The sequence below is a fragment of the Zea mays genome, chromosome 7, assembly GCF_902167145.1.
Source record: "Zea mays cultivar B73 chromosome 7, Zm-B73-REFERENCE-NAM-5.0, whole genome shotgun sequence".
NCBI classification, from domain to species: domain Eukaryota; kingdom Viridiplantae; phylum Streptophyta; class Magnoliopsida; order Poales; family Poaceae; genus Zea; species Zea mays.
In genome coordinates this window covers 178,394,544-178,418,932 of record NC_050102.1, presented here as the reverse complement: position 1 = coordinate 178,418,932, position 24,389 = coordinate 178,394,544, and the positions used below count along the sequence as shown (strand labels likewise).

The following is a 24,389-nucleotide window of genomic DNA, read 5'->3' as shown; positions in this document are numbered from 1 at the left end:
ACTTTTGATTTGTTAAAGAGAGATTTGGGCGCGTTCTTGAGCTGTAACGCTGTCATTTTGTTTCGTGCGTTCTCTATTTTTGCTTGTGTGCGTGTTGTTGCTATGTTGTGCTCTTATGCACGTTTTTACTCCTATCTTTACCCTGTTTTTTATTGTAATCAATTGTGTAAGACGTGAGAGACTTCAAGCTGTGGAGATTCCTCCCAAAACGATTTTAGTATAAGGAAGATATCTATGACACTCAAGTTTGATCTTTGGACCACTTGAGAAGGGTTGAGTTCAACCCTTGACCAAAGGATGTCACCACAACGTGGAGTAGACATTGGTCGAACCATAGTAAAATTGTTGTGTCTCTTATCCATTTATTTTTTGTGATTATTGTCTTCTTGGGTTCTCTACTCACTTGCAATATCGCTCCTAAGTTTAATACTCATCTTAAAGGAGCAATCAAGTGAAGAGTTCTTCCTTAGCTTGACTTTCTCCCATGCACTCGGTACCTCGAAGTTTTTCTTGCCTCCATCCTTGGCTTGACCATTTGTCTCCAAGTTATGCACATCGAGTTCCACATAATCAATGACCATCCTACACTTTGCTTGTAATGTCCATTATTCATAGTCATCTAAGCCTTGGGACGATGACACTTGATCACCTGTGTTGAACCATATAAGTTTTGCACTAAGCACCTGTTGAACATTTAGCGCATATGTCAGTCCTTTAATTGGGTTGTCATCCAAACCAACAAAACCCACAAGGGAGCTTTCAGCCTGCAATATTGTCCTCTAAACGGCTCTCTAAATATAGAGGATATTGTAGGATCCTAGATATATAGAGTTTCTCTCTCCTCAACTCCATCCATTTTACTACTTTAAACAACAATCTCAGCAAAACTAAAATATGTAAAATACATTTTCTCCATCCATTTACTACTTTAAACAACAAATTTAGTAAAATAAAATATGTAAAATACATTTGAGAGTATGATAAATACGTACGTACAAAAACAAAAACTAAAATCTCTACTATACTTAAAGCACCAGTTTCAACGGTCGTCATGCGTCATCTTTTTACAAAAAAAGTCCCTACATTTCTAAACCAACTCAGCGTAAAATATTAAAAAGCAGTGCAGCAGGTGGGGTTTGAACCCATACGCTAATGGAAGAAGGGTGGAAGACACTGTGTGAAGCTATCTAACTAGTAGAACATCATGCCCAGATATTTATAATATTGAATATAAAATGTACATATGTATATATGATTTTTTTGTAAAATAGAAAAAATAATCATGTCGGGCCGAGCCAACACTACGGGGCGAGGCTACGGCCCAAGCATCGCACGACGCTCGTGCCGGGTTGGCCCAGACACTATTAAATGGGTCGTGGTTCGAGCCTGCTCGCCAGACATGGCCCATTTGACCATCTATACCTCCGCACATAATGATGGTCCTCGCCTCGGTTGCCACCACCTCGCTCGCCATTCTACTTCTTTTCTCTCTCCCCTCATGTCTCCACCTCCGTGCCACCCCATTCTCAGCAGAGGGCGTAGGAGCAGGCGCATCCTCCACGTTTTCGTCTGACACCAGTCCCGACACCGACTCGAGGAGTGGCTATTGCACGTCCACGAGGACGTTTCACATCATGCGCGCACCATCGTTTTCGCCATCGTCGGACGTCCCATTCGTCTTCCCGGTCTTTGCCATGTTCTTCCTCCCTAACCTGCTGCCCTCACCCACGGTCACAGCCACGAGCCGACCGACGCTCGTCGACGCGGGTACGAGGCGAGTCGGTCATGCTCCTGGCCTTTCTCCGTGCGTGTCGTCGAGGAGGATAGGGTGGCGCCTCCCACGCTTAGGTTATCTTAGCGATGAGGAGTCCAGGTCTAAGATATTGGACAACTAAGGCCCGTAGCGTGGCAGTAGTCGACATATGCTACGGAGTTGGTGGTGGTGGTGTGTCGCTTCGGCAGGTCCAGGGCTGGGAAGACACTCGCATTCTCTCGCCCTTCTCGGGCTGACGTCTGGTGCGGGTGCCTCTTGGTTTGGATCTAATCCGGCTGGGCTTCTTTCTCCGCTTGCGTGCTCTCTCTATATATCTAGCGGTATACTATCTATGTCGTCTCCAAATGCCCAGGTCTTCGTCGTGTCCATCTCCGGCAACAAACATGTATGCCCGCCTCTTCCCTTCCTCTCCTGCTCTACGAAACCTTGGAAGTGGGGGATGCGAGGGATGGGGGTCTCTGATTTGCTGCCTATGATACCCATGCGTTCATAAAAAATATTATGCGAAGAGTGGAGACAACCAATAAAAATTTTTGAGATCTTTTTGGTGGATAATTTACGTGGGTATTGTTGCGAGCCGTCGCAACGCACGGGTAATCGACTAGTATGCCTTTAATATAGGTGTTTATGTATAGATAACGTTGTTGGAGAGGAAAAAGATATATAAGAGAGAATTTTTTAGAGGAAACCGTAAAAATCAAATATAGGGAATGAATATATAAAGAACGTTGTTGGAGATATGCTAATACTTTGGTGTCGTATCGATGATAGTATTGGTTCTGTTTTAAATTATAAACATTTTTTATTTACGTTTTTTAATATACACGTGTAAAAACCATGAATTCCCTATATATGAAAGCAGGTCAGAAACGGCGCTCCCTAGCCTATCCACGTCAGCGTCTAAAATTTTAGCTATCGGATCGCGCATCGACGTCCGACAAATCTGCCTACCCATCTCGGTTCTGGGATGCTCGCGAAGGTTCTGGACCGGAGAAGGCCCCCCTCCACCTCCCCGCCAGGAGCTCCGTTAGCTCCCATCACGGACCACGGTGCCAGCAACTCCACCACCCCGCCAGGAGCTCCGCCCCCCTCCTGCCGACGGATCTCCAACCCAGCCATGAGCTCCCCCCTCCCGCTGGCGGATCCCCCACCCTGCCAGGAGCTCCCCCCTCCCGCCGGCGGATCCCTCTCGGCTGCCGGGGCGGCACTATCCATGGTGAAGAGGGTGTCGACCGCGATGGCTACAACGACGATGATGGAGCAGCTTGACGCTCCCAACAGATGCGAGCCATTCTCCTCCTCCCTACGTCCTTTCTCCCTCCACGACGCCATAACCATGCCTACTCCGGCCGAATCTAAAGGTGTCGAGATCCCCAATCCTTCCCCTCCTCTCCCCCTCTCCACGACACCGCAACTGTGCTCGCATCGCCATCCCCTCCCCTCCCTTGTCTCTTCGCCAGGAATCCCATCCCCGCCCCCGATGCCGCAGTTCTGCTCGCATTGGCCGGATCTGGGAATGAAGAACCCACGGTTCCACGACCTCCTCTCCGTGGAGCCTAAAAGGCATCACCCCCATAAGCGAGAGGAAGAAGACACATTCCTATGTATTCTCTCAGTCTGTCTGCTGTTGTCTAGAAACATCATGTAATGAGGCTGGGGAACGATCCCACGGAGTGCTCCCGTGTCAGTCGCCTTGGTTCGGCAGAGGCCAGCCACCGCGGCGCCTGGCCCACAGCAGCAGCCACCACGGCTCGCTAGGACTAGGCCGACCTAGATGAGATGCAGTGAGCTGATGGGAGAGATGGGCGAGCAAGAATTGGTACGGTAACCGGGAGCCAATCTTGATTTATTCCTTATGTCATGAATTCCTTTTATTTACACCCACAGCACCCATGTCCTCCGCCTCGTGCCTCGTCCATCCCGCTCCAAGGTTCCGGGTTCGGCTCCTGCCTCTCCCCTCCTCCGTCGCCGCGAGGCCGTTGCTTGGCTTCAGGCCTCGGTGTGGGGCTCCAGCGAAGGTACGTCTATCTGTTCACTCGATTGTAGCTGTTTGCGCAAACTAAATCTTCATTCAACAGTACATAATTTGCTCTCTTTTGTTGCTTGGATTTGTTGAATTTTGCATTTCGCTGGTTAAATCTGGGCTTCAGACTTCCATTTTTGTTGCGTGTGCTGTCTGATTACAGGTTGGCGTACGGAATTAGAGTGATCAGTGTATCCAGTTTGTTATAGGAACTGCAATGTTGCTTATCAACTGACTATGCTATATGCTTAGTCGACCGCTACTCATGGTCTTTTTTTGGTCTTGGAATAATCCGGAGCGTCTTTTCTCTTTCCTTTGAGCTTATAGGGATGGGCATTGTGGCACGTCTCATGCTTCAAAAATGGTCAGGATGGGCCAACAACATCTGACGAAGGTGATGACTTCAAGTATGTTGCCCAATCACAGAGCTCTGGTGGTGCAGAGGTGAAAAAGGAAGAGGTGAGTAGCTTAAACGGGGAGCAGGAGCAGAATTTGAAGGACGGCGATGGGTTCCTGCAACTGCAGAAGGCAAGTCTGATTTGCTTGAATTGTTTGTAATTTGTACTCCAGTAAATTTGGACATGGAATGTGCTACTTGGATGGGGGTGCTTGAGAGAAAAAGTGACGTGTCATTATTTAGGATACATTAAAGCTAAAACTACTGCATAACTGGATTGTCAACTTATATTTGTCTTGATTGTCTGATAATTTAATGTAAGAAACTGGAATGAAAACTATTGGTCATAATTATAAAACAGCTATAGAATATGTTACAACTGTTTTCATATGGCAATTTGCATGCTTTGTTAAATTTGTAACTATTAATCAGGACATATTACAAAATTGTATGTGTTTGTATATTAGCACTGATAGCAGCATTTGATCACCCAACACAAAAGTTGTTTGCTGTTCTAATTATTTAACTGACCAAACATAGGCTAGGGAGCGCCGTTTCTGAGTTGCTTTCATATATAGGAAATTATCATTATTTAGCTAATATTTGCTAACTACTGCCTAGCAGAGTGGATAGTAGGTTGTGGTGTAACTGGTGTTCAGATCCATAACTAATGGATTAATTAATAAGTGGAGAGTAATGTTCCTGTGAGCCCCCATTATTTGGGTAGATAGTAAGATAATGGGGATTTAGAAACAATCTAAAGTTTATTCCCATATGTTATCTAGACCTATTTATATCCATAGAGCTAAAGTTTAGCAGATTGCTACATCCTTATTATTAGTTTGGAGCCAAACATGTCCTGATTGTATAATTTAAATGTTTATATGAGTAACCAATTTGTTTTAGCTTTGCTATTTTACAAGTGTTAGGATGCTTAACTATTTCATACTTGCTTTGTAGGAATGTTAGATGCCGACAACATCTTGCTCTACCAGAAGGTACCAGCTCCAAATCAGAAACCAAAATTTAGGGAAAAAATACGAACTGCAACCTTATCCGTCATCTTTAGTAATTCATGTGTTTATCTTATTTGCACCAAGAACTATGCTGGAGGCTATAAAACTGTGAATGCTATTTGTGACATGTAAATAATACTAGCTTGTACATGCATCTAAATGCATATAAGAAACACAATGCACCTTTTGTTTGCATCCCATGTAAATTAAAATTTAAATCCAAACATTACAAAATTACAAAACACACACAACACTACGCGCGCATGGGCGCACGCAAGACACTAGTCTAAAAAAAGACAGAACACCTTATACACCGTCCGTAACTTATTATTGCGGTGGACTGGTTTTTACATTAATTTATCATGGGCATTCTGTGCACCACTAATAAATACTATCTTTGTTCTCGAATATTCATGGTTCGCTAGTTTATTTTTAAACTAAACTGCGATAAATAAAATAAATCTCTACTACTAATTATAAGCCTAATGTAGGCGTCCACACCTCCGGTGCACGTTCTGCCGCCCGCGCATCCCTCCCGCATCCCACCCCGCCCGCGGCCGCACCCCGCCCCGCATCACGCAATCCAGGCGCAATTCCCGCTCCAGCAAGGTTCTGGGAAAGGTTTCCATCGTTGACGAAGCACCAACCTCCATCCTTCTCCACGCTCTCCTGGAAGACTACCATCCATGGTTTACGGAGAAATCGTGCCTCCCCAGTGTGCCCTTCCATCCATGGCGGGGGGGGGGGATGCGGGAGGGATGCTGCCACCGATGAATCGCTCATTGCCTTCCCCGCTGAGGAGTTTGGGTGGGAGCAGGTCGCGTCCCACTCCACTGCCGCTGTGGAAGCCCGAAGCCCGAGTGGGAGGTGGTCGCCTCGAAAACCCTAGCACTCACCCCGCCTCCTGCTATCCTCTCCTTCTACACCCGCTCCCGCATTTCTATTTCCACCACTGCCTCTCCCCACCGCGAGTGCGGCCACGACAACCGCTATAGGCAAATCTGGGGAGAAGAAGCCACCGATCGTGAGTGCGAAGCGGGCCGACACAGTATCTGCAGCAGTAGCGCCTGAAATGTCGGCCTCCGGTGGCGGCTCCGCAGGTAATCGCACGGTGGCAGATGTGCTGATGGGGAACGCACGGGCTGCTGCCAGCAAGACGAAGAAGGCATCACCATCTCTGGAGAATCCGCAAGCAAAGACCGACCGTGCAAAGGTCGAACTGGAGGTCCAAGCGGTGCCGTCCCCAGCGAAGTCCCCCAAATTACCAGTTGTGATCACTCAATTTGATGACGCGAAGGAGAATTCCCTATCGCCAAAGAGGTCCTAAATCCTAGCTGTTAAATCTGACACCTAGCCTCCTGGTGAAGGTGTTGTCTCGCACACCGATGGGAAGAAGGGTCACCCTCATAGACCAAGGCTAAATGACAAGCTTCCTAATCAGAGGAGAATAATCGGACTGCTACACCCAAGAAGGTCAAAACCATAGATTTCCTGAAGATAGAGGAGAAGAATATCACCCTAGAGCTAAAGAAGAAAGACACCAAGTTCAACCCGATGGCAGTTCAATAATCTTTTGAAGAGGTAACTCCCTGTTTTGTGCTTATTTACACTCCTACATTTATTTTGAATAGGATCAGATTGAAATTATCCTATTGCTTGCGCATTAGATTTTTGTTAGTATTTTTAATCAACTCTACAGTCATGGTAGGATGCAACTGTGCAATACACGTTTTATAGGGTTCTACATGTGCTGTAATTTATTGATGATTGTTTGTGCAGTAAGAAATGGTGCTTTGCAAAATTTAGAATAAACTATGTAATAATAATGTACTGTTACTAGGGTTTTATTCTCCTATATAAGAAGTTCAAACGGTTATTATTGACATATTAATATATTTATATCTCATCCTTATCTGAGTTTATCTTGATTAGCTAAATAGTAAAGGCATTGAGTTCAATAACCTTAAGAAGATCAATGTTTACTTTGTTGGTATGATACTCTTAACCCAACGTGTAAATTGTTGAGTAGTTTATTGAATATATGTGAATAGATAAGGTTGTTTTTAGTTAACAAAGGAGGCCACATTTCATATGTTGTCTCGGCATAACCTACTTGGAGCTATTGCGGTTGCATGATTTTTTATGTTAATTCTAGCACTCTACATCGTTCGACAGTGCCGCGGCAGAGCCAAGAATCAGAAGTACCCTCCCATGGTGGGCACCGTGTTCTAACTGTTCCACTTCTCCCGGTTTGATGGAGCACCTGACGGAGCTCGCCCACAGGTACCAAACGGTCTTCTGATTCTTAGGCAAAAAATCACGGATGCAAGAACTACTCTCCAGGTACAAAAACCATATTTTTATTTCTTTAGTGTTTATATTATTTAAATACTGAGCTTCATGTTCTGTTTTGGATGTAAGCTCTTCTTAATATTTTATACTGGATTCTGTATTACTGGAGGTATCTTCAAGTACAACAAGCAAATAAGAAGAAATATATCAATTTAAGCAAAATATGAGCTTCATTGACACAAGGGGCCCTGAACTAGAGGCCGAAAAGAGAGTTGGGGCTGATGGATTTACTGAATGGCAAGTTGGAGAAAGCTGCTACAACCCAAACTGCCTTCTCTTTTCTGTGACTTGTACAATGTAAATTAGACTGGCAATTATAATTACTTGGAAGGTACTGGTATATTTTTCTTCCTTTCAAAACTCATAAGTTGTTGGTATCTAATAATGGATAAATCTGGCCTTCTACTATTTATTTTGTAGGATAGTTCTGACATCATTACCGTAGTGCTGGTAATGCATGGTAAGACATCGGTTGATTATGAACCTTTTGCTATGCAAGAATAATTTCCAATTTGTCTTGACAATATTTTCAGGCTAATAACAACATTATTCGTTTCCATCCCACAAGAAGGAATATCAATGGTCTTCTACAAAGGTAGAGTTTACCACACTTTGTACACAAAAATTGACTCAGAATGGTAAAGTGTGTACATGTTTATATGGATGCATTTTCTCTAATTTTATATTTTCTCTACTCCATAGGGGTATAGAGACTTCCTATGTCCAGTGTACTCTCAGCACCATCTTTTACTCTGATTCTTATCTGAACATTCGATATCAATTCTGTAGGCACTCCCTGCTTCCGTGGTTATGGCAGGCGTAATGTTGAGCGCAGGAGGAATTCTGTCCGTGGTTGCATCGTGAGCCAAGACCTATCTGTTATCAACTTGGTGATTGTGAAGAAGGGTGAGAATGATCTGCCTGGTCTGACTGACACTGAGAAGCCAAGGATGAGGGTTCCCAAGAGGGCCTCAGAAAGTTGTTCAACCTTAACAAGAATGATGATGTACGCAAGTACATGAACACATACCGCAGGACATTCACTACCAAGAACAGTGAGCTTCCTTGCATCAAACCGCAGTTCAATTTCAATGTCTTGTTAAAGTAGACTTGAATTTGGTTGGGTTTGACAGTTTGTCTCCCAAGTGCTCGCATGCTTTGTCTTGGTTATTTACCCTTCTACTTGGTACTCTTCTTGTTATGTGTTGGATGGGTTTCTTGACAATGAGCCACAGAACACAGGCAAGGCCGCCACCCCAGTTGTTCTGAATGCTATCTACAGATGAACGCTACTCTGGAAAGCTATGGTACCCGCACAAAATATTGTAGCTCGTGCGGTGTACCCCTCCAAAAGTTCGTTGGTTTTAGAGTTTTTATCTGTTTGATCTATGCTGAAAAAGGGTTCTACCTTTTCTGTGAATTATGCAGACGTGAATTTTAGTATCATTTTCAGTTGAGTTGAATTTACAAACCGAGAAGTGTTTTGTTTCATAAGGAAAGCTATGCTTCAGTTGTTAGATGGTAGCGAACCATTTTTCATTGCAACTGTTTAAAAAATCTCTTTTGTATCATGCACTTGCTACGCTTTATTATTTGTGGATAATTCTATGATAGTAGTAGCACTTATTCACTGTTACCAGTAACTAGAGAAACAAATTTAACTGGTAGCAGTAGCACTAGCACATTTAATAATTGCACACCTCAGTTATGCTTGACTACAAAACACTGAATCACTGCACACCTCAATTATGCTTCACTACATAACACTGAATCACTCACTACACCAAAATAATCAATTTCCGAGAGGCCAATAACTTCCTACGGGTTTTTTTCAAAACCGTAGGAAATTACTAATTTCCGAGAGGCTACTGGGGCCTCTCGGAAGTTACATTAACTTCCGACGGCTGGCACAGCGCCTCTCGGAAGTTAGGTTAACTTCCGAGGGCCTCTTGGAAGTACGTTAACTTCCGACGGCCTGCACAGTGCCACTCGGAAGTTGCGTACTGAGGCCGTTGACCGGTCGCTGTAGGTTAACTTCCGACGGCCTGCACAGTGCCCTCTCGGAAGTTATGTTTTTAGGAAACGGTGCGCGCGCCCGTCTCTGTTCCGTCTTCCATTTTGCAGCCGCCGCCGCTACTCTGCTCGCCGCTCGCCGCTCCAGCGCTCGCCGTCGCGCGCGCGCCCCGGCCCCCATCTCGCCGGTCCGCCACGCCGCTCACCGGCTGCTCGCCCGTCCCGCTCGCCGGCTGCTCGCCCGCCACCACCCCGGACTCTATGCCCACAGCATTAATTTTCTTGAAAGTGGCATGCATGTTCAAAGGTCACTGTATGTAGAAAGCTAATTTAGATGACAATGAGTCAATGACGACCCCGAAGAATCTCATACGCTTGTGACGTCGCTTGCTGTAGCATACATATTGCTGACACCATCTGTGAAGGTTCCACATACTCTACCATTTTTTCGAGATGTTTTGCTTGCAATGACCCTTTACTTCCGTGGACACACGGTGGGTGTGTCTCCTCACCGTTTCCTCTGCATTTTCAGTTGAGTTGAATTTACAAACTTTGGGATGACAATGTGTCTCCTCACCATTTCCTTATGCAGACATGAATTTTAGTATCATTTTCAGTTGAGTTGAATTTACAAACTTTGGGATGACTTATTTCTTGATCCATGACTCTTGCTGATGTCATACTTAAATATAGGTGTGATATGTTCCTTTGTTTTGCAGGAGTTCAAGGGTTATGTCTTCAAGATCATGGGTGGATGTGACAAGCAAGGGTTCCCAATGAAGCAAGGAGTTTTGACTTCTGGTCGTGTTCGCCTTCTGCTCCATATGAGCGAGATTGGGGCTGTTGGATTTACCGCATGGCAAGTTGGAGAAAGCTGCTACAACCCAAACCGCCTTATCTTTTCTGTGACTTGTACAATGTAAATTAGACTGGCACTTAATTACTTGGAAGGTACTGGTATATTTTTCTTCCTTTCAAAATTCATATGTTGTTGGTATCTAATAATGGATAAATCTGGCCTTCTACTATTTATTTTGTAGGATAGTTCTGACATAATTACCGTAGTGCTGGTTTACTGCATGGTAAGACATCAGTCGATTATGAACCTTTTGCTATGCAGGAATAATTTCCAATTTGTCTTGACAATATTTTTCAGGCTAATAACAACATTATTCGTTTCCATCCCACAGGAAGGAATATCAATGGTCTTCTACAAAGGTAGAGTTTACCACACTTTGTACACAAAAATTGACTCAGAATGGTAAAGTGTGTACGTGTTTATATGGATGCATTTTCTCTAATTTTATATTTTCTCTGTATCTTATGGGACGTATTGTTGAATCACACATTCTACATTTTGTTGATGGCTAGGTCTATCATCTTCTCTAGAGGGTTCATAACCACTGCGCATTAGCTGTCTTTGAGGAGTACAATAGGAATGAATGATGCTCAAGGGTACCAAGAAGGAGATGACCATGACTTAGTGCTGCTGAAACAAGAATGGATCAAGTATGCCTTGGTTCCCTTCCACCACCTGTTTGTAGTCATCTCTTTAATCTGCCAGGAGGAGTTAACCTCATCTTTTGCTGGTGTTTGGCAATACAGAACACAAGACAATGCTCAAGAGTAAACTTATTCTTGAAGATGAATTTGATTGGAATTTACCTTTGGTGGTCTCAGGTTCAGATTAACATGAAAGGTCCAAACCGAGATTACTTACTATTAGCTGACTACTTAAATTTTCATTTTTATCTTTAGAAATCAGTGAACTTTTCCTGCTGATTTGTTCTTTTTAGTTGATCAGTCATGCTTTAAATTGTATTAGATCAGATTTGCATCTAATGCAAGTCCTACAATTTTTTTATTTTTCTTACCTCCCATCTACAGCAGTGAACATCATTAGCCTTGATTGAGACTTCATAGATGTTATGAGTGATCCAATGGCTCATGAGCGAAATGCAAGAAATATCTGGAAATTCATTTTCAAAGTTTTGGGTGACAGAAGTTGAACCTTAGTCATGTGTGGCCATAGGAAGTTGGGTCACTGGCCACATCTATTAATGTTCCAATTGTGAAACTGGAAAAGGTAAAGAGAGTAGTAACAAATGATTTGCATGTTGCAATGTTATTGCAGTGTCATCCAAGCATATACATGTCACATCATTGCATTATAAAGGGGACAAAATCTATCTACTTTACATATTTCATTTGAAGTTCAGAATATTAGCTAAGCATGATCCCTATGATCCTTGCACATCAAATATCAATCCTTCATTGTGTATTAAAGAACCATTCTTTTGGTTGCAGAGAAAAGTGAAGAATATGTGATGAAGGGCTTTCTTGCGATTTACATTACCATTCTTTAAAATCCCTCCTTGCATTTGCTCGTAGCTAGCAGTGTTTGGTACCTCTGTTGATTTACCTCTTTATCCCTCCTTGCATCTGTTCGTAGCTAGCAGCTTGCACTATTATACTGTTTGGTACCTTTATTGCTTCGATTACGCATAGTGGTGGTGACGACTAAGATGCAGGAGCATGTGGGGAGCGACAATCGTGCATGTGGCACGCGTTGGACTTCACGACAGAGAGCGCTAGGAGGAAATGTTTGCAATCTGTTTTGGATTTGTCAAGAGTGAGCACCTTACCTCTTTATCCCTCCTTGCATCTGTTCGTAGCTAGCAACTTGCACTATTATATGGTTTGGTACCTCTATTGATTTACCTTTTTATCACTAATGCATCTGTTCATTGCTAGCAACTTGCACAAATATAATATTTGGTACCTCTGTTGATTTAAATAATTATTCCTCCTTGTATTTGTTAGTAGCTAGCAGCATGCACTGTTATAATGTTTGGTACCTCTATTGATTGAACTGTTTACTGTTGTTTTGGCTTCCTTTTGTCTTCGAAAAGTTGATCGATCATTGATCTATAGATCTATGAATTATGTGATAGACTCAGTTTATTGCATGCGATTCATATGTTGTATATACTTATCCAAGGAGCCTTACAGGCTATCCGCCCGGTCAACAATAAGATGGCTTTTGTCGTGCTGCACTAGAGCATGAGCGTCGTGTAGTGCATTTGCGCTTCGCCACTGCCTTCAGCAAAGAGTCCATCATCGACGTCGAGGGCGAAAATCTTTCTCCCCATGGAGCCCCTTAAGGCCACCACACAACAAGTTCATCTGTCTTGTCTCCTGATTTGGGATTCGTCTATGGCTTCAAAGTATATCCGTTACATGTTAGTATTATATTTCCTTAGATATCTAGGTTGCTGAATATTTTTTCTAGGTAGCTAGGACGATGAATTAACATGAGATGACTATGTTGTTTATATATATAGACTGTTGTCAGTATAAATTAGGTTTGCTGGTGTAGCCTAATTCACATGCTTTTGCAAACATGGTGAATGATCATATTTCAATGTATATGGTTATGACTTACCTCTTTTCGTCAAATAATGTGAGATATTGAGGTGAATAATAAATTATGTGTTTCTTGTCTCCAAGTAATCGTTATGCACTAATATTTTAATAACGAGAGCATAGGAACGATAAATAGTGTTTCTGTATCCCAATGTATCTTATTATTATATGTTGACTCCGTAGCAAAGCACGGGCATACACCTAGTAACAAAATAAGCAGTAAACAAAAACACAGACAGATTTATGCATTTTTGGCAATCCCGCGGGGGCGGGCGATCAGGTAGGGCTGATTTGGTGACCGGAGATCCCGAAGTGAAGAAATCCTCTTGCTATTCAAAATTGAATTGCAAAGGGATTCCTCCCCCATGGATCTCCTAGGGATCTCTAATCACTAAATCAGCATGTAGTGTGGCTATTCCTTTTTGCATCGTCCGGACATGATGGGAGGATGGGCAAACGGGCCGTCGAGCACCCCGCGCGCCATGATCCGGTACACGGCCTCCGTCATGTGCAGCCCGTCCCAGGACACGTACCTGGACGGGTCGGCGCACTGCACGGCGCCCGGCTCGGAGCAGTGCACGGTGAAGTTGGCGTTGTGGAAGCCGCCGCCGCCGCAGCACGCGTCGAGCGCCGTGGCGGGGGCGAAGCCGTTGCGCGCCGGGGCGCCGACGATCCCGGTGACCTCGGCGTAGTAGTCGACGTAGACGATGGAGACGTCCCGGTACGCGCGGCGGAGGCCGGCGAGCTTGGCCCGGAGCAGCGCGTTGTGGCGGGACGTGAGGTCGTTCAGCCACCGCAGGCAGCCGGCGGCGCCGCTGTCGCGGAAGAGGAAGATGTACCTCGGGAGGCAGCCCAGAGGGAAGATGCCCGGCACGTACACCGTCTTGGCGCCCAGCTGGATGAGCGACTCCAGCGAGCGCCCGATGGACCTGATGACGAGGGGCACCAGGGAGTCGACGAAGTCCAGCGTCCGGTTCTGGAAGAAGGGGTGGTTGTAGTCGTTGGCGCCGATCTCGCCCACCAGGAACAGCGAGCTCGCCATGATCTCCCGACGCTCTGCGTGCAGTGCGTGCGTGCAGGCACAGTAATTCCGGTAGTGACAGTGCCGATGAACAGTGAACTCGAAACAGCACGTCTACTGGGAGTGGGACGAACCGCGTGGATCGCGTGTTGTTTGTGTCCTTGGTTGGCGACAAATTAACGACCACATTATTCTACCCTAACCCTACCCATTGCCCAACGTAGAATATATATGTCATAATCAGGTTAATAAATAGTAATATCTACAAAAATATAGTATGCGCACAACAGGGTAAGATGTCCTAATCAGGATAATATATATATATATATATATATATATATATATATATATATATATATATATATATATATATATATATATATATATATATATATATATATATATATATATATAGCACTACGAACGAGAAGCATGATTATTATGTGTGCTGTCACTGTCTTTGGAGAGCGATGACGACAGCGCATGTTTATACTAGCTAATTAATTTATATGATACTACCTCCGTTCTTCATTCTATTTTAGAAGGTTTGATTAAACATGACACACGGCCATATCTTTTAAGTTATACTTTAATCATTTATTTATATTATATAGATTCGAAGTTATAGTTCAAACATCTAATTATATTATATATATACATCTATTGTAATTGTATAATACGTATAATTATAAATTAAATATATCGGCCCTTAATTATAATAGTTTAAATATATTAGCTAGACTAATGATTAACTATTTTAAACTTTGAATCTTCATATCTGTGTCCGGCCGTCTCATATGTATTAGAAGAGAATGGATGAAGTAATATATATATATATATATATATATATATATATATATATATATATATATATATATATATATATATATATATATATATATATATAAGAATTGAAGGAAGAAACTCTACAATAATTTCATCATATAAGGCAACGGCACCTTAAAATTTATAGGTTTCCTAGGAGACTGTTTTTTAAGAAAAAAATGCATATCTATGTTAGAGAGAAATGTATTTTTTCTAGAAGCCACAGAGCTGGATTCATCCACAGTTATGTATGTAGTACGTGGTAATTGCTGGCTATATGTACGTATACACGCATACCGTGCTCGTTGGAGGCGAGCATGGCGAGCACCTTCTTGAACCAGCCGATCTGCACGCCGAGGGAGTAGGGCGTGATGCCGTTGACGTTGAGGCCGTGCTTCTTGAACAGCAGCTGGTTGAGCGCCGTGCCGCTGGCCACCGCGAAGTTAGCGCCGTGCCGGAAGTCGTCCTTGCTCTTCCCGTCCAGGTACGGCGGCCAGCGCGGGTACCCCAGCCGCTCAACTGCACATGCGCAGGGACACGCGCGAAGCAGATACAACACATACACTACAGTCAGTGGGCAGTGGCACGTGCACATCTAGCGGTCGATCGGCGCTCCTCGTTCGATCGCACACGTACCAATGAAGTCAACGATGAGGCGGCCGTCGGACCAGCGGCCGGTGGGGCGGTGGAAGAAGGTCTCGCCGTGGAGTAGCGGATGAAGTTGCCCGTGTCGATGAGCGAGTCGCCGAACGCGAAGAAATGGCTGTAGCAGCCGCCGCCGTGGTACGGCCGTGTCGCTGCCGCAGCAGGAGACACGGGCACTGTCGACGCCGCCGCCGCCACCACCAGGAAGGCAGCCGCGATGAGCAGCTGCTCCAGCGTCGACACCATACCGGCCGTGTAGACGACGATACTATACGATAGAGCCAGCTAACGAATGATTGATTATATATGTAGCGTACGCGTTTAGGCTGCTACTACCTCCAAGCATGGCTCTAGTATCATCGCGGCTACCTGCAGATTCTGATTACTATAATCCCATCAGCTCGTCTGCATGGATCTCGTGCGAATATTATCTTGTTTTAGGAGATTTTTGAAGCTTAGCGGGTCGGTGAAGTTGAAGATCAGATGGGGAGCTAGCTGGGCTGGGCCTGGGCGCCCACACGAGGTGCGCATGCAGAGAGATAGAGTCAACTGTTTAATTTGCACGGTCGCGGACGGGCAATGGTTTTATGCTCCCCTCTAAGCTAGGCTCTGACCGATCTGAGTGTTAAGAAACCCAACCCTAAGATTTGGTAGGCTCATACCGAATATGTAGAGCTTGTACTCCTCATATGATATATATAAAAGAAAGATTTTGAAGGCCTAATACTAAAAATCTTGTGTCTCGTGTATTCTCTGTCGCGTTTTGGGGACGGGAGATAAGTCTTGTTCAATTTCTTGGTCTCATATACTGATGAAAGAGAAGAGAGCGGATCTAATGATCCATGGTAACATAGTTACTCATCACTACGCACACCGTATGCTAATTGCAACCCAAAAAAAAACATACGCACGCGCGCATACACACACATCCAATCACTGTTCCCAAGTGTTTTTGGTAATCACTGCTTACCCCTTAATTACATACGGATATATCTTGTGTACAAGCATCCCATCTAAATCTAACTGTCATTGCTAGTTTACGTTTCACCTATTTCATCTAAAATCTAGTATGATATTAGTTAAATATAAAACATCAGTTACTATTACATTTTAATTGATTTGTATGTTTATGTTAAATAATCGATTGTTCACGATACATCCCTAGTTACATTACATCGAGTGAAACGCGACCATTGTTACTAACAGCACTGGTGATCTCCCGGCAAGAAGCTGACGGCCCGCTGGCCTTAGATGTATTGGGCCCACTGGCCTCACAGGTCATATCCGGCCCATGTGGTAAGACTCGAAAGCTCGAAGCGAAGCCTCCCTGACTACAGAGAACCGGAGGACTGAGGAGGAGGAGGAGACGTCACGCCTGCGCGGCTGCGCCCACCATGGACGAGGAGGAGTTCCGGCGCATGCTCGACCTCTTCCCGGTCGTCCGCTCCCGAGACTACTGCTGCGTAAACCTCCTCCTCCTCCTCCTCCTCCAGCCCTCGTACCCCTCTCCTTTTTCCGTCTGCCTGTGCCGCTAAGTCCCGGGCTCTGATTTGGGGACCTCCCGAAGTTCCATGGAGCCGCGATCTGTGGCTTGGAAGCGTAGAACTCGATTGGGAATTCGGGGTAGCATAGAACAATCTGCCTTTCTACCGGTTCCAGTGATCGGATCTCCTGTTGCCACACACATTTGCTGGTATAGTGCAGCTCCGGGTTTCGAAATCAACTTGATGTTTGTTTGCAGAAGTGGTTGCGGTAGAGGCCCATGTAGCCTTTGGGGGATATATAAAAAGATGATGGCACATTAGCATCCTTTGACGGAATTTACGTTACTCCTTTTGAAGGATGCAGTACTACAAACAACGAAGAAAGAAAAACATATCCATGTTCCCTGAACAGACTAGTTTTTCTCCCCTTCTTTTGGGTAAAGGGGACTGCCCATTTTCTCCCTTTATTAACGAAGAAAGGCCCTGTAGAATGGGAAGGATACATATCCTAATAGACCTTCCCGACAATTGCTGGGAATGCTTCTAAAACGGGGTTCCAGGTTTAGTCTATTGCTCCCAGCCCCTCAAAATAAGCAGGCTAATATTAGTCTTATACTGAGCAGGCTGCTGTTGGCCTCTTAAAGTGGGGCAAATATTAGTGACAAACTTTCAGGTAGAGCGTGACAAAGTCGTCGTCATCTCTGTATTGACCTACACATAGTCCTGCAATGTCATGAATGTCTGTTTCTATTTGAGTCCAAGGTTTGTGGTTGCGAGAGTATTAAATGGGGGCATGGCCGAAGGGGACAGTGGCTGCGCATTTATCTAAATAGAAAAGCGGGTTGAACCAGAACAAAGAGCAATGTGTTTGATATGGAATCATAAGGAATCGTATTAGATGTCCCTTTGCAGAAGTAACCGAATAAACATGGTTAGTACTTATTTCCTGTTTTCAGACCTGTTGAGCATGAACTGATGCAAACCATTTTTTTTGTGTGTGCCAAATGTAGTCCGATCTTGGAACATCCAGCAGAGGAACCAGACAGCGATCACGAGTTCAGGTGTGTTTGATTTAGTTATCTTGGTGCTTCCTGACTAGACTATTGCTAATGAAGATATTGCTTGCAGGAGGCAACTAAGGGCGATAATAAGGACTCGTCCGGTGGACGAGGTATGTCAGCCGATAGTTTGTTGTTCATCTCAAGGAATTTAGATTAGAATACCATTACTAAACCTAAAATTGCCATGTGCAACTGTGTCCTTATTTTTGAAACCTATCCCCAATTGTTATTGCTGTAGAGGCAAAGGCTGATGCACCCTTCATCCCTGTTCAATTGATTCCAAGGGGAAGTTATTCATGATCTGGGGTATCAATTAGACTTGGGACTTCAGCATGTCACCTGACTGTAATATGTCATATCCACAACATAACAACAAGTCAACAAAGCCTTTCAGTCCCAATTAAGTTGGAATAGGTTAGAGTTAAAAAACCAGCAGATACCACAAGTTAAAGTTTAGGCACATGTATGGCTGTTTAATACACTCCTATTCAATGCTAAATCTTTTCCTATTGAAGGCTAAATCTTTAGGTATATTTCATTATTTCATGTCTCCTTTTACTGTCTCTTCCAATGTCAACTTCGGACTTCCTCTGTCTCTCTTCCCATCGCTATCACGTCTTAGGATCCCACTACGCACTGGTGTCTTTGGTCTTTGGAGGTCTCCGTTGGACATGTCCAAACTTTCTCAACCGGTGTTGGAAAAACTTTTCTTCAATTGGTGCTATCCCTAGCTATCATGTATATCATCGTTCTAGGCTCGATCCCTTCTTGGACATAAATCCAACACAACATACACATTTCCGTAACACTTATCTTCTGAACATGTCATCTTTTTATAGGCCAACATTCTGCACCATAGAACATAGTAGGTCTAATCATCGTCCTATAAAACTTGCCTATTAACTTATGTGGTACCCTCTTGTCATACAAAATGCCAGATGTTTGATGCCACTTTATCCATCCTACTTTGATTCTATGGCTAACATTTTCATCAATATCCTCGTCTCTCTCGAGCATTGATCTTAAATATTGAAAGCTATCCATCCTAGGCACTAATTGACCTTCCAAACTAACATATCCTTCCTCATGTGTAGTAGTGTCGCAATCACATCTCATATATTCTATTTTAGTTCTACTAAGTATAAAATCTTTGGATTCTAGAGTTTCCGCCACAACTCTAGTTTTCTATTTACTCCTACCCGACTTTTATCAACTAGCAACTACATTGTCCACAAAAAAACATACATCAAGGGATATCTCCTTGTATGCCATAGCGAAATAGAGTAGTCACTACTTTTCTTGCATTTTTTACAGATATGTTTATGCAGAAATTGAAGATGGCTGCGGAGAATAAGGTACACATATTTCTTTTCCAGTATGAGGAAGCTAGCAACTCAATACAATGTGTGAAACGTTTTTTTTGAGAGCTTTGAGTAATGTTGCGTGTCTTGTAGGTCTGTTGTGAGGAAGAGGAAAAATAAATTGGGGCACAAAAAACTGGCCCGGTTAAATACCCACCAGAAAACCCAAACGTACCGCTCATATTTCCATGAAGGACATGCTTTATCACAGCGCTAATTGTTAGTAGCCTACTCTGTACCAGTACCACTCCCTTCTCTGTTCAGTGTTCACCACTGAAGGTTGGGAAAAATTATTTGCATACTGGATGCAAACTTACTTCTTTGCAGTCTCTCACATCCACTACATAGAGGCCCACATGAATAGAAGAAAAAAAAATCAAACGGTTAAGTTGCAGATTTTGATCTGTTTGTGTGGGCCTTCAGGTGGTGGATGTGAGATGTGAGGGGCTGCAAAGGAGTGGATTTGTATCTGGTATGTAGAGAATTATTTTCTGAAGGTTGTGACCTAGGTCTTTTGTGGTTATGCTCGTGGAGCTCCTGTTGGTCTGAGTAGCTGAGGGTTGAGAGAAATACTTTTGGAGGATTGGCTAGGAGCTGACAATATTTTGGTATAGGTCGTCAAAGTATATGCTGTTGTTTTCCATGTTTTTTTTGTTCGTGTCCCATTCTATTTTCTTTTTTCCTCATTCTAGTGGTTTTACCCATTCTATTTTCTTTTTTCCTCATTCTAGTGGTTTTACGGAAGTGAAACCAGTGTCACCATAAATTGATCTCGATGTACACCCGAAAAGCTGTTGTAAAAGCTTTACAACATGTGGTTGTTCATTGGAACTTCATTTTAGAAGTTAGGCAACATTGATTGGTCGTCTTGGCTTCCTTGCTTGTTAGATGGGTCTACCATTTGATGTCTATGGCAGTAGCATCACTACTGGCTACTGCCACAACTACCTTTGTTTGACTATATATTTGGTTAGTATTGTATGGTTGTTGCACGCTGCCACTACTCTCATGGTTGCCATATTTCTGTTTGTCACAATTGCCATCTTTGTTGGAATACATCTTTGGCCAACATTAACTATCTGGCAAAGTTCAGGCACAATTTTTCATGGTGGTTTAATAAATTATTTTGTCTCACACTATGGCAGATTGGAGCGACAAAGGCAGAGTTCTTCTGCAAGACATTCGAAGAAGTTCATGAGAAACTTGTACCGACTTGCCTCCTCATTCTCCATTTTAATTACCAACAACTATTCATAGAGACTGAAGTTTATTTTCTGGATTTGACCAATGTGCATGCAGGTTCACAGAGAGCTGAATTTGGATGCTGCTAAGAAGTTCCTGAGCGCATATGAGAGCTGATGATGAACAATAGGTAGATGCTGCTTAAGGGTCGGTAGTTGCCAATGATCTGGAAAGTTGTTGATGCTGTTGAGATTTTGATCACAGGCAAACTTTTAACAACAGGTAGATGCTGTTGAGCGCATACTGATACCGCCTGATTGGTTCACCGATCGCCCGTAGCCAGCTCGTATGCAGCCAGGCTGTCCAGAGACTGTTATTTGGGCCGTAGAAGTGGATGCACTCAAAATAAATGTTGCGTTTACTCGTGCAGCCTCACGTCTTTTACGTGCATGCAATTAAACATATGCTCAATAAAATCAATGCATGTGATGGTTTAGAATAAGAATATGGGGGCAACCAATCATGATCGGACTGATATTGTTATCGATGAACATGTACCAATCTAATAGCACACCACACACATAGCGGGACGTTTTAGTTTTTGTTTGGATATTCTCGTATTCACCTCAAACTGCTCATTGAGGTGGATTGAGGTATAACTTAGACTAAATTACTCGTAATCCACAACAATAAATATGGATTGAGGTAAATACGCGATTCTCCAAACACAAGTATTTAATGGTATGCTTGATTTCATTACCAGGTCCCTTTAGTGCATGTACAATCTTATTAATTAGAGGGTATCTTGAGGGGTCTTTAAGTGATTAAGTGAAAAAAAATCAAGATATGAGCTTTTCGTGAAGAGCCTGCATATTCACAGCCTAGATTTCTCTTTATACTTGAAAATACCGCACTAGAGACTCTAGGCTGAACATGACTTTGGTCTGTTTGGTTTGTTTACTAGTCTTAGTGCATAATATCATACAATGTAGTATATAAAGATGATGTGACATGTGAGTAAAGAGAAAAAGAATAAAGCAGTATTTTTAGCTGGAGAATACCACTTAGTCACGAGAACATATGCATTGAAATTTAAATCATTTAAATAGCACACAATTTATAATCAAACATATTGTCGGCGTTTCGAGACCGGGGGGTCCCTAAGCCGACGAGTGAATGTCGCCGCGTGCCCCAGCCCAAATGGGTCGACGCGAGGCCGAGCGCGAAGGGGGGAAGTGAGGTGGCCGGAGATGGGCGTGAGAGAGGTGGAAATCCCGCGGCCTTCGTGTTCGTCCCGCGCCCAGGTCGGGTGCGCTTGCAGTAGGGGGTTACAAGCGTCCACGCGGGTGAGGGAAGCGAGCGGCCCCAAGAGAGCGTCTGCCCCGTCCTCGTCCCCGCGCGGCCAACCCTCTCTAAGAGGGCCCTGGTCCTTCCTTTTATAGGCGTAAGGAGAGGATCCAGGTGTACAATGGGGGTGTAGCAGAGTGCTACGTGTCTAGCGGGGGAGAGCTAGCGCCCTAAGTACATGCCGATGTGGCAGCCGGAGAGATCTTGGCACCCAGCTGGTGTGATGTCGTGGCTGTCGGAGGAGCGATGGAGCCTGGCGGAGGGACAGCTGTCGGAGCGGTTGAGTCCTTGCTGACGTCCTCCTGCTTCCGTAAGAGAGCTGAGAGCCGTCGTCGTCACAGAGCATGTGGGGCGCCATCATTGTCTATCTGGCGGAGCTAGCCAGATGGGACACCGGTCTTGTTCTCTGCGGCCCGAGTCAGCTCGGGGTAGGGTGATGATGGCGCTTCCTGTTGACGTGGCTGGCCTGCGCCCTAGGTTGGGCGACGTGGAGGCTCCTCCGAAGCCGAGGTCGAGTCTGTCTTCCATGGTCGAGGCCGAGCCCGAGCCCCTGGGTCGGGCGAGGCGGAGGTCGTTCAGCAGAGGCCAGGGCAGAGTCCGAGCCCTGGGGTCGGGCGAAGCGGAGTTCGTCGTCTTCCGGGGCTGAGCCCGAGTCCGAGCCCTGGGTCGGGCAGAGCGAAGTTCATCGTCTTCTGAGGCTGAGCCCGAGTCCGAGCCCTGGGTCGGGCGGAGCGGAGTTCGCCGTCTTCCGGGACCTAGCCCGAGTCCGAGCCCTGGGTCGGGCGGAGCGGAGTTCGCCGTCTTCCGGGACCTAGCCCGAGTCCGAGCCCTGGGTCGGGCGGAGCGGAGCTTCCTATGGTGCCTTTGGTAGGGCCTGACTGCCTGTCAGTCTCACTCTGTCAAGTGGCACTGCAGTCGGAGTGGCGCAGGCGGTGCTGTCCTTCTGTCAGGCCGGTCAGTGGAGCGGTGAAGTGACAGCGGTCACTTCGGCTCTGCCGGCGTGCGTCAGGATAAAGGTGTCAGGCCATCTTTGCGTTAAATGCTCCTGCGATTCGGCCGGTCGGTGCGGCGATTTAGCCAGGGTTGCTTCTTAGCGAAGGTAGGGCCTCGGTCGAGCCGGAGATGTGTCCGCCGTTGGAGGGGGGCCTCGGGCGAGACGGAAATCCTCCGGGGTCGGCTGCCCTTGTCCGAGGCTAGGCTCGGGCGAGGCATGATCGAGTCGCTCGAATGGACTGATCCCTGACTTAATCGCACCCATCAGGCCTTTGCAGCTTTATGCTGATGGGGGTTACCAGCTGAGAATTAGGCGTCTTGAGGGTACCCCTAATTATGGTCCCCGACAGTAGCCCCCGAGCCTCGAAGGGAGTGTTAGCACTCGCTTGGAGGCTTTCGTCGCACTTTTTTGCAAGGGGACCAGCCTTTCTCGGTTGCATTTTGTTCCGGTGAGTGCGCGCGAGCGCACCCGCCGGGTGTAGCCCCCGAGGCCTCGGAGGAGTGGTTTCACTCCTTCGAGGTCTTAATGCCTTGCGTAATGCTTCGGCTGGTCTGGTTGTTCCCTCATGCGAACAGGCTGTAGCCCGGGTGTACGGTCGGGGCCCAAGTTCTCGGGCTGGTATGTTGACGCTGTCAACGGTTCGGCCGGAGCCGGGTTTGCGAGAGCAGCCCCCGAGCCTCTGCACAGGGCGAGAGGGCGATCAGGGACAGACTCGGCTTTTTTACATACGCCCCTGCGTCGCCTTTCCGCAAGGAGGAGGGGGGAAAGCGCCATGTTGTCCTCGATGGGCGCCGAACATGGTGTCTCCGGTGAGCTGCAAGCGGGTAATCCGAGTGGACGTCCGTGCCCCGTTCGTTAGGGGTCGGCTAGGGGCCCAGAGGCACGCCCAAAAGTACCTGCGGGTGATCTGCCGGACCCGGTCCCCTGGCGACGGGGTCTGAGGGCTCGATGCCTCCCTCCGATGGGATTCCGTTACAAGATCGCTCCCGCTGGTCTCGGAAATGTCCTAGGGTACCTCGGGAGCGCAGCCCGAGCCTTGGTTATGTATCGAACGTACCCCTGGTCATCCCTCGCTCGGCGTCTGAGGCGGCTGTGAACCCTTCGGGGGCCAGCCTTCGAACCCCTGATCAGTAATGGGCGCGGAGCCCGAGTAGCCTGAGGCGGCCGTGGAACCCTTCGGGGGGCCGGCCTTCGAACCTCTGACCAGTAGTGGGTGTAGGGCCCACGCGATCTGAGGCGGCTGTTGAAACCCTTCGGGGGGCCAGCCTTCGAACCTCTGATCAGTAAGGAGGCTCGGAGCCTGGTTCCTTCACGGGGAAGGGTCCTTTTCGGGGTATCCCCCTTTCCTGGTCCCTGTTGCAAGAGATAGAGAAAGAGGAGGAAAGGAAAAGGATATGGAATTGAACGATGCGGCGTACCTTTTTTGGCGCGGTTATTACGGCGAAGGCGAAGCGTCGCCCGCTTCTCC

The 24,389-nt window shown here is 45.7% G+C and overlaps 2 protein-coding genes, 1 long non-coding RNA gene and 1 pseudogene across 8 annotated transcripts; 3 read left to right on the top strand and 1 right to left on the bottom strand.

The window, feature by feature from the left end:
- Nucleotides 1-3,629: 3,629 nt before the first annotated feature.
- On the top strand, nucleotides 3,630-4,565 carry LOC103634419 (uncharacterized). Its single transcript, XM_020541265.3, has 2 exons — nucleotides 3,630-3,792; nucleotides 4,125-4,565. Exons 1-2 carry the CDS (start codon nucleotides 3,667-3,669, stop codon nucleotides 4,353-4,355), a joined length of 357 nt encoding a protein of 118 aa, XP_020396854.1. The 5' UTR covers nucleotides 3,630-3,666; the 3' UTR covers nucleotides 4,356-4,565.
- Nucleotides 4,566-5,715: 1,150 nt separating this feature from the next.
- Nucleotides 5,716-13,074, top strand: LOC103633491 (uncharacterized). 2 transcript variants are annotated; one of them, XR_556534.4, is made up of 12 exons: nucleotides 5,716-6,791; nucleotides 7,386-7,553; nucleotides 7,672-7,893; nucleotides 7,983-8,022; nucleotides 8,096-8,157; nucleotides 8,352-8,617; nucleotides 10,295-10,526; nucleotides 10,616-10,657; nucleotides 10,766-10,793; nucleotides 10,947-11,084; nucleotides 11,181-12,207; nucleotides 12,588-13,074. It is a non-coding gene; the product is annotated as an uncharacterized lncRNA (long non-coding RNA). The 2 variants fall into 2 exon arrangements; XR_002263720.3 differs by having other exon boundaries at nucleotides 10,732-10,793.
- A 60-nt stretch (nucleotides 13,075-13,134) lies between these two features.
- Nucleotides 13,135-16,039, bottom strand: LOC103633490 (GDSL esterase/lipase At1g28600-like; annotated as a pseudogene).
- Nucleotides 16,040-16,724: 685 nt separating this feature from the next.
- Nucleotides 16,725-21,009, top strand: LOC100278701 (uncharacterized). 5 transcript variants are annotated; one of them, NM_001326432.1, is made up of 7 exons: nucleotides 16,826-16,955; nucleotides 17,987-18,037; nucleotides 18,105-18,147; nucleotides 19,352-19,392; nucleotides 20,544-20,603; nucleotides 20,698-20,770; nucleotides 20,845-21,009. In NM_001326432.1, the coding sequence occupies exons 1-6, from the start codon at nucleotides 16,887-16,889 to the stop codon at nucleotides 20,755-20,757; spliced, it is 324 nt and encodes a 107-aa protein (NP_001313361.1). In that variant the 5' UTR covers nucleotides 16,826-16,886; the 3' UTR covers nucleotides 20,758-20,770; nucleotides 20,845-21,009. The 5 variants fall into 5 exon arrangements, with proteins under 5 accessions (NP_001313358.1, NP_001313361.1, NP_001313360.1 ...); NM_001326431.1 differs by having other exon boundaries at nucleotides 20,863-21,006; XM_020540446.1 differs by having other exon boundaries at nucleotides 16,836-17,907.
- Nucleotides 21,010-24,389: the final 3,380 nt, after the last annotated feature.

Excerpts from the sequence above, each read along its gene's own strand:
- LOC100278701 (NM_001326432.1), top strand. The coding sequence starts at position 16,887 with ATGGACGAGGAGGAGTTCCGGCGCATGCTCGACCTCTTCCCGGTCGTC. Across the intron at positions 18,038-18,104 it reads GACAGCGATCACGAGTTCAG|GAGGCAACTAAGGGCGATAA; the intron begins GTGTGTTTGATT and ends TATTGCTTGCAG. Across the intron at positions 18,148-19,351 it reads GGACTCGTCCGGTGGACGAG|ATATGTTTATGCAGAAATTG; the intron begins GTATGTCAGCCG and ends CATTTTTTACAG.
- LOC103634419 (XM_020541265.3), top strand. The coding sequence starts at position 3,667 with ATGTCCTCCGCCTCGTGCCTCGTCCATCCCGCTCCAAGGTTCCGGGTT. Across the intron at positions 3,793-4,124 it reads GGTGTGGGGCTCCAGCGAAG|GGATGGGCATTGTGGCACGT; the intron begins GTACGTCTATCT and ends TTGAGCTTATAG.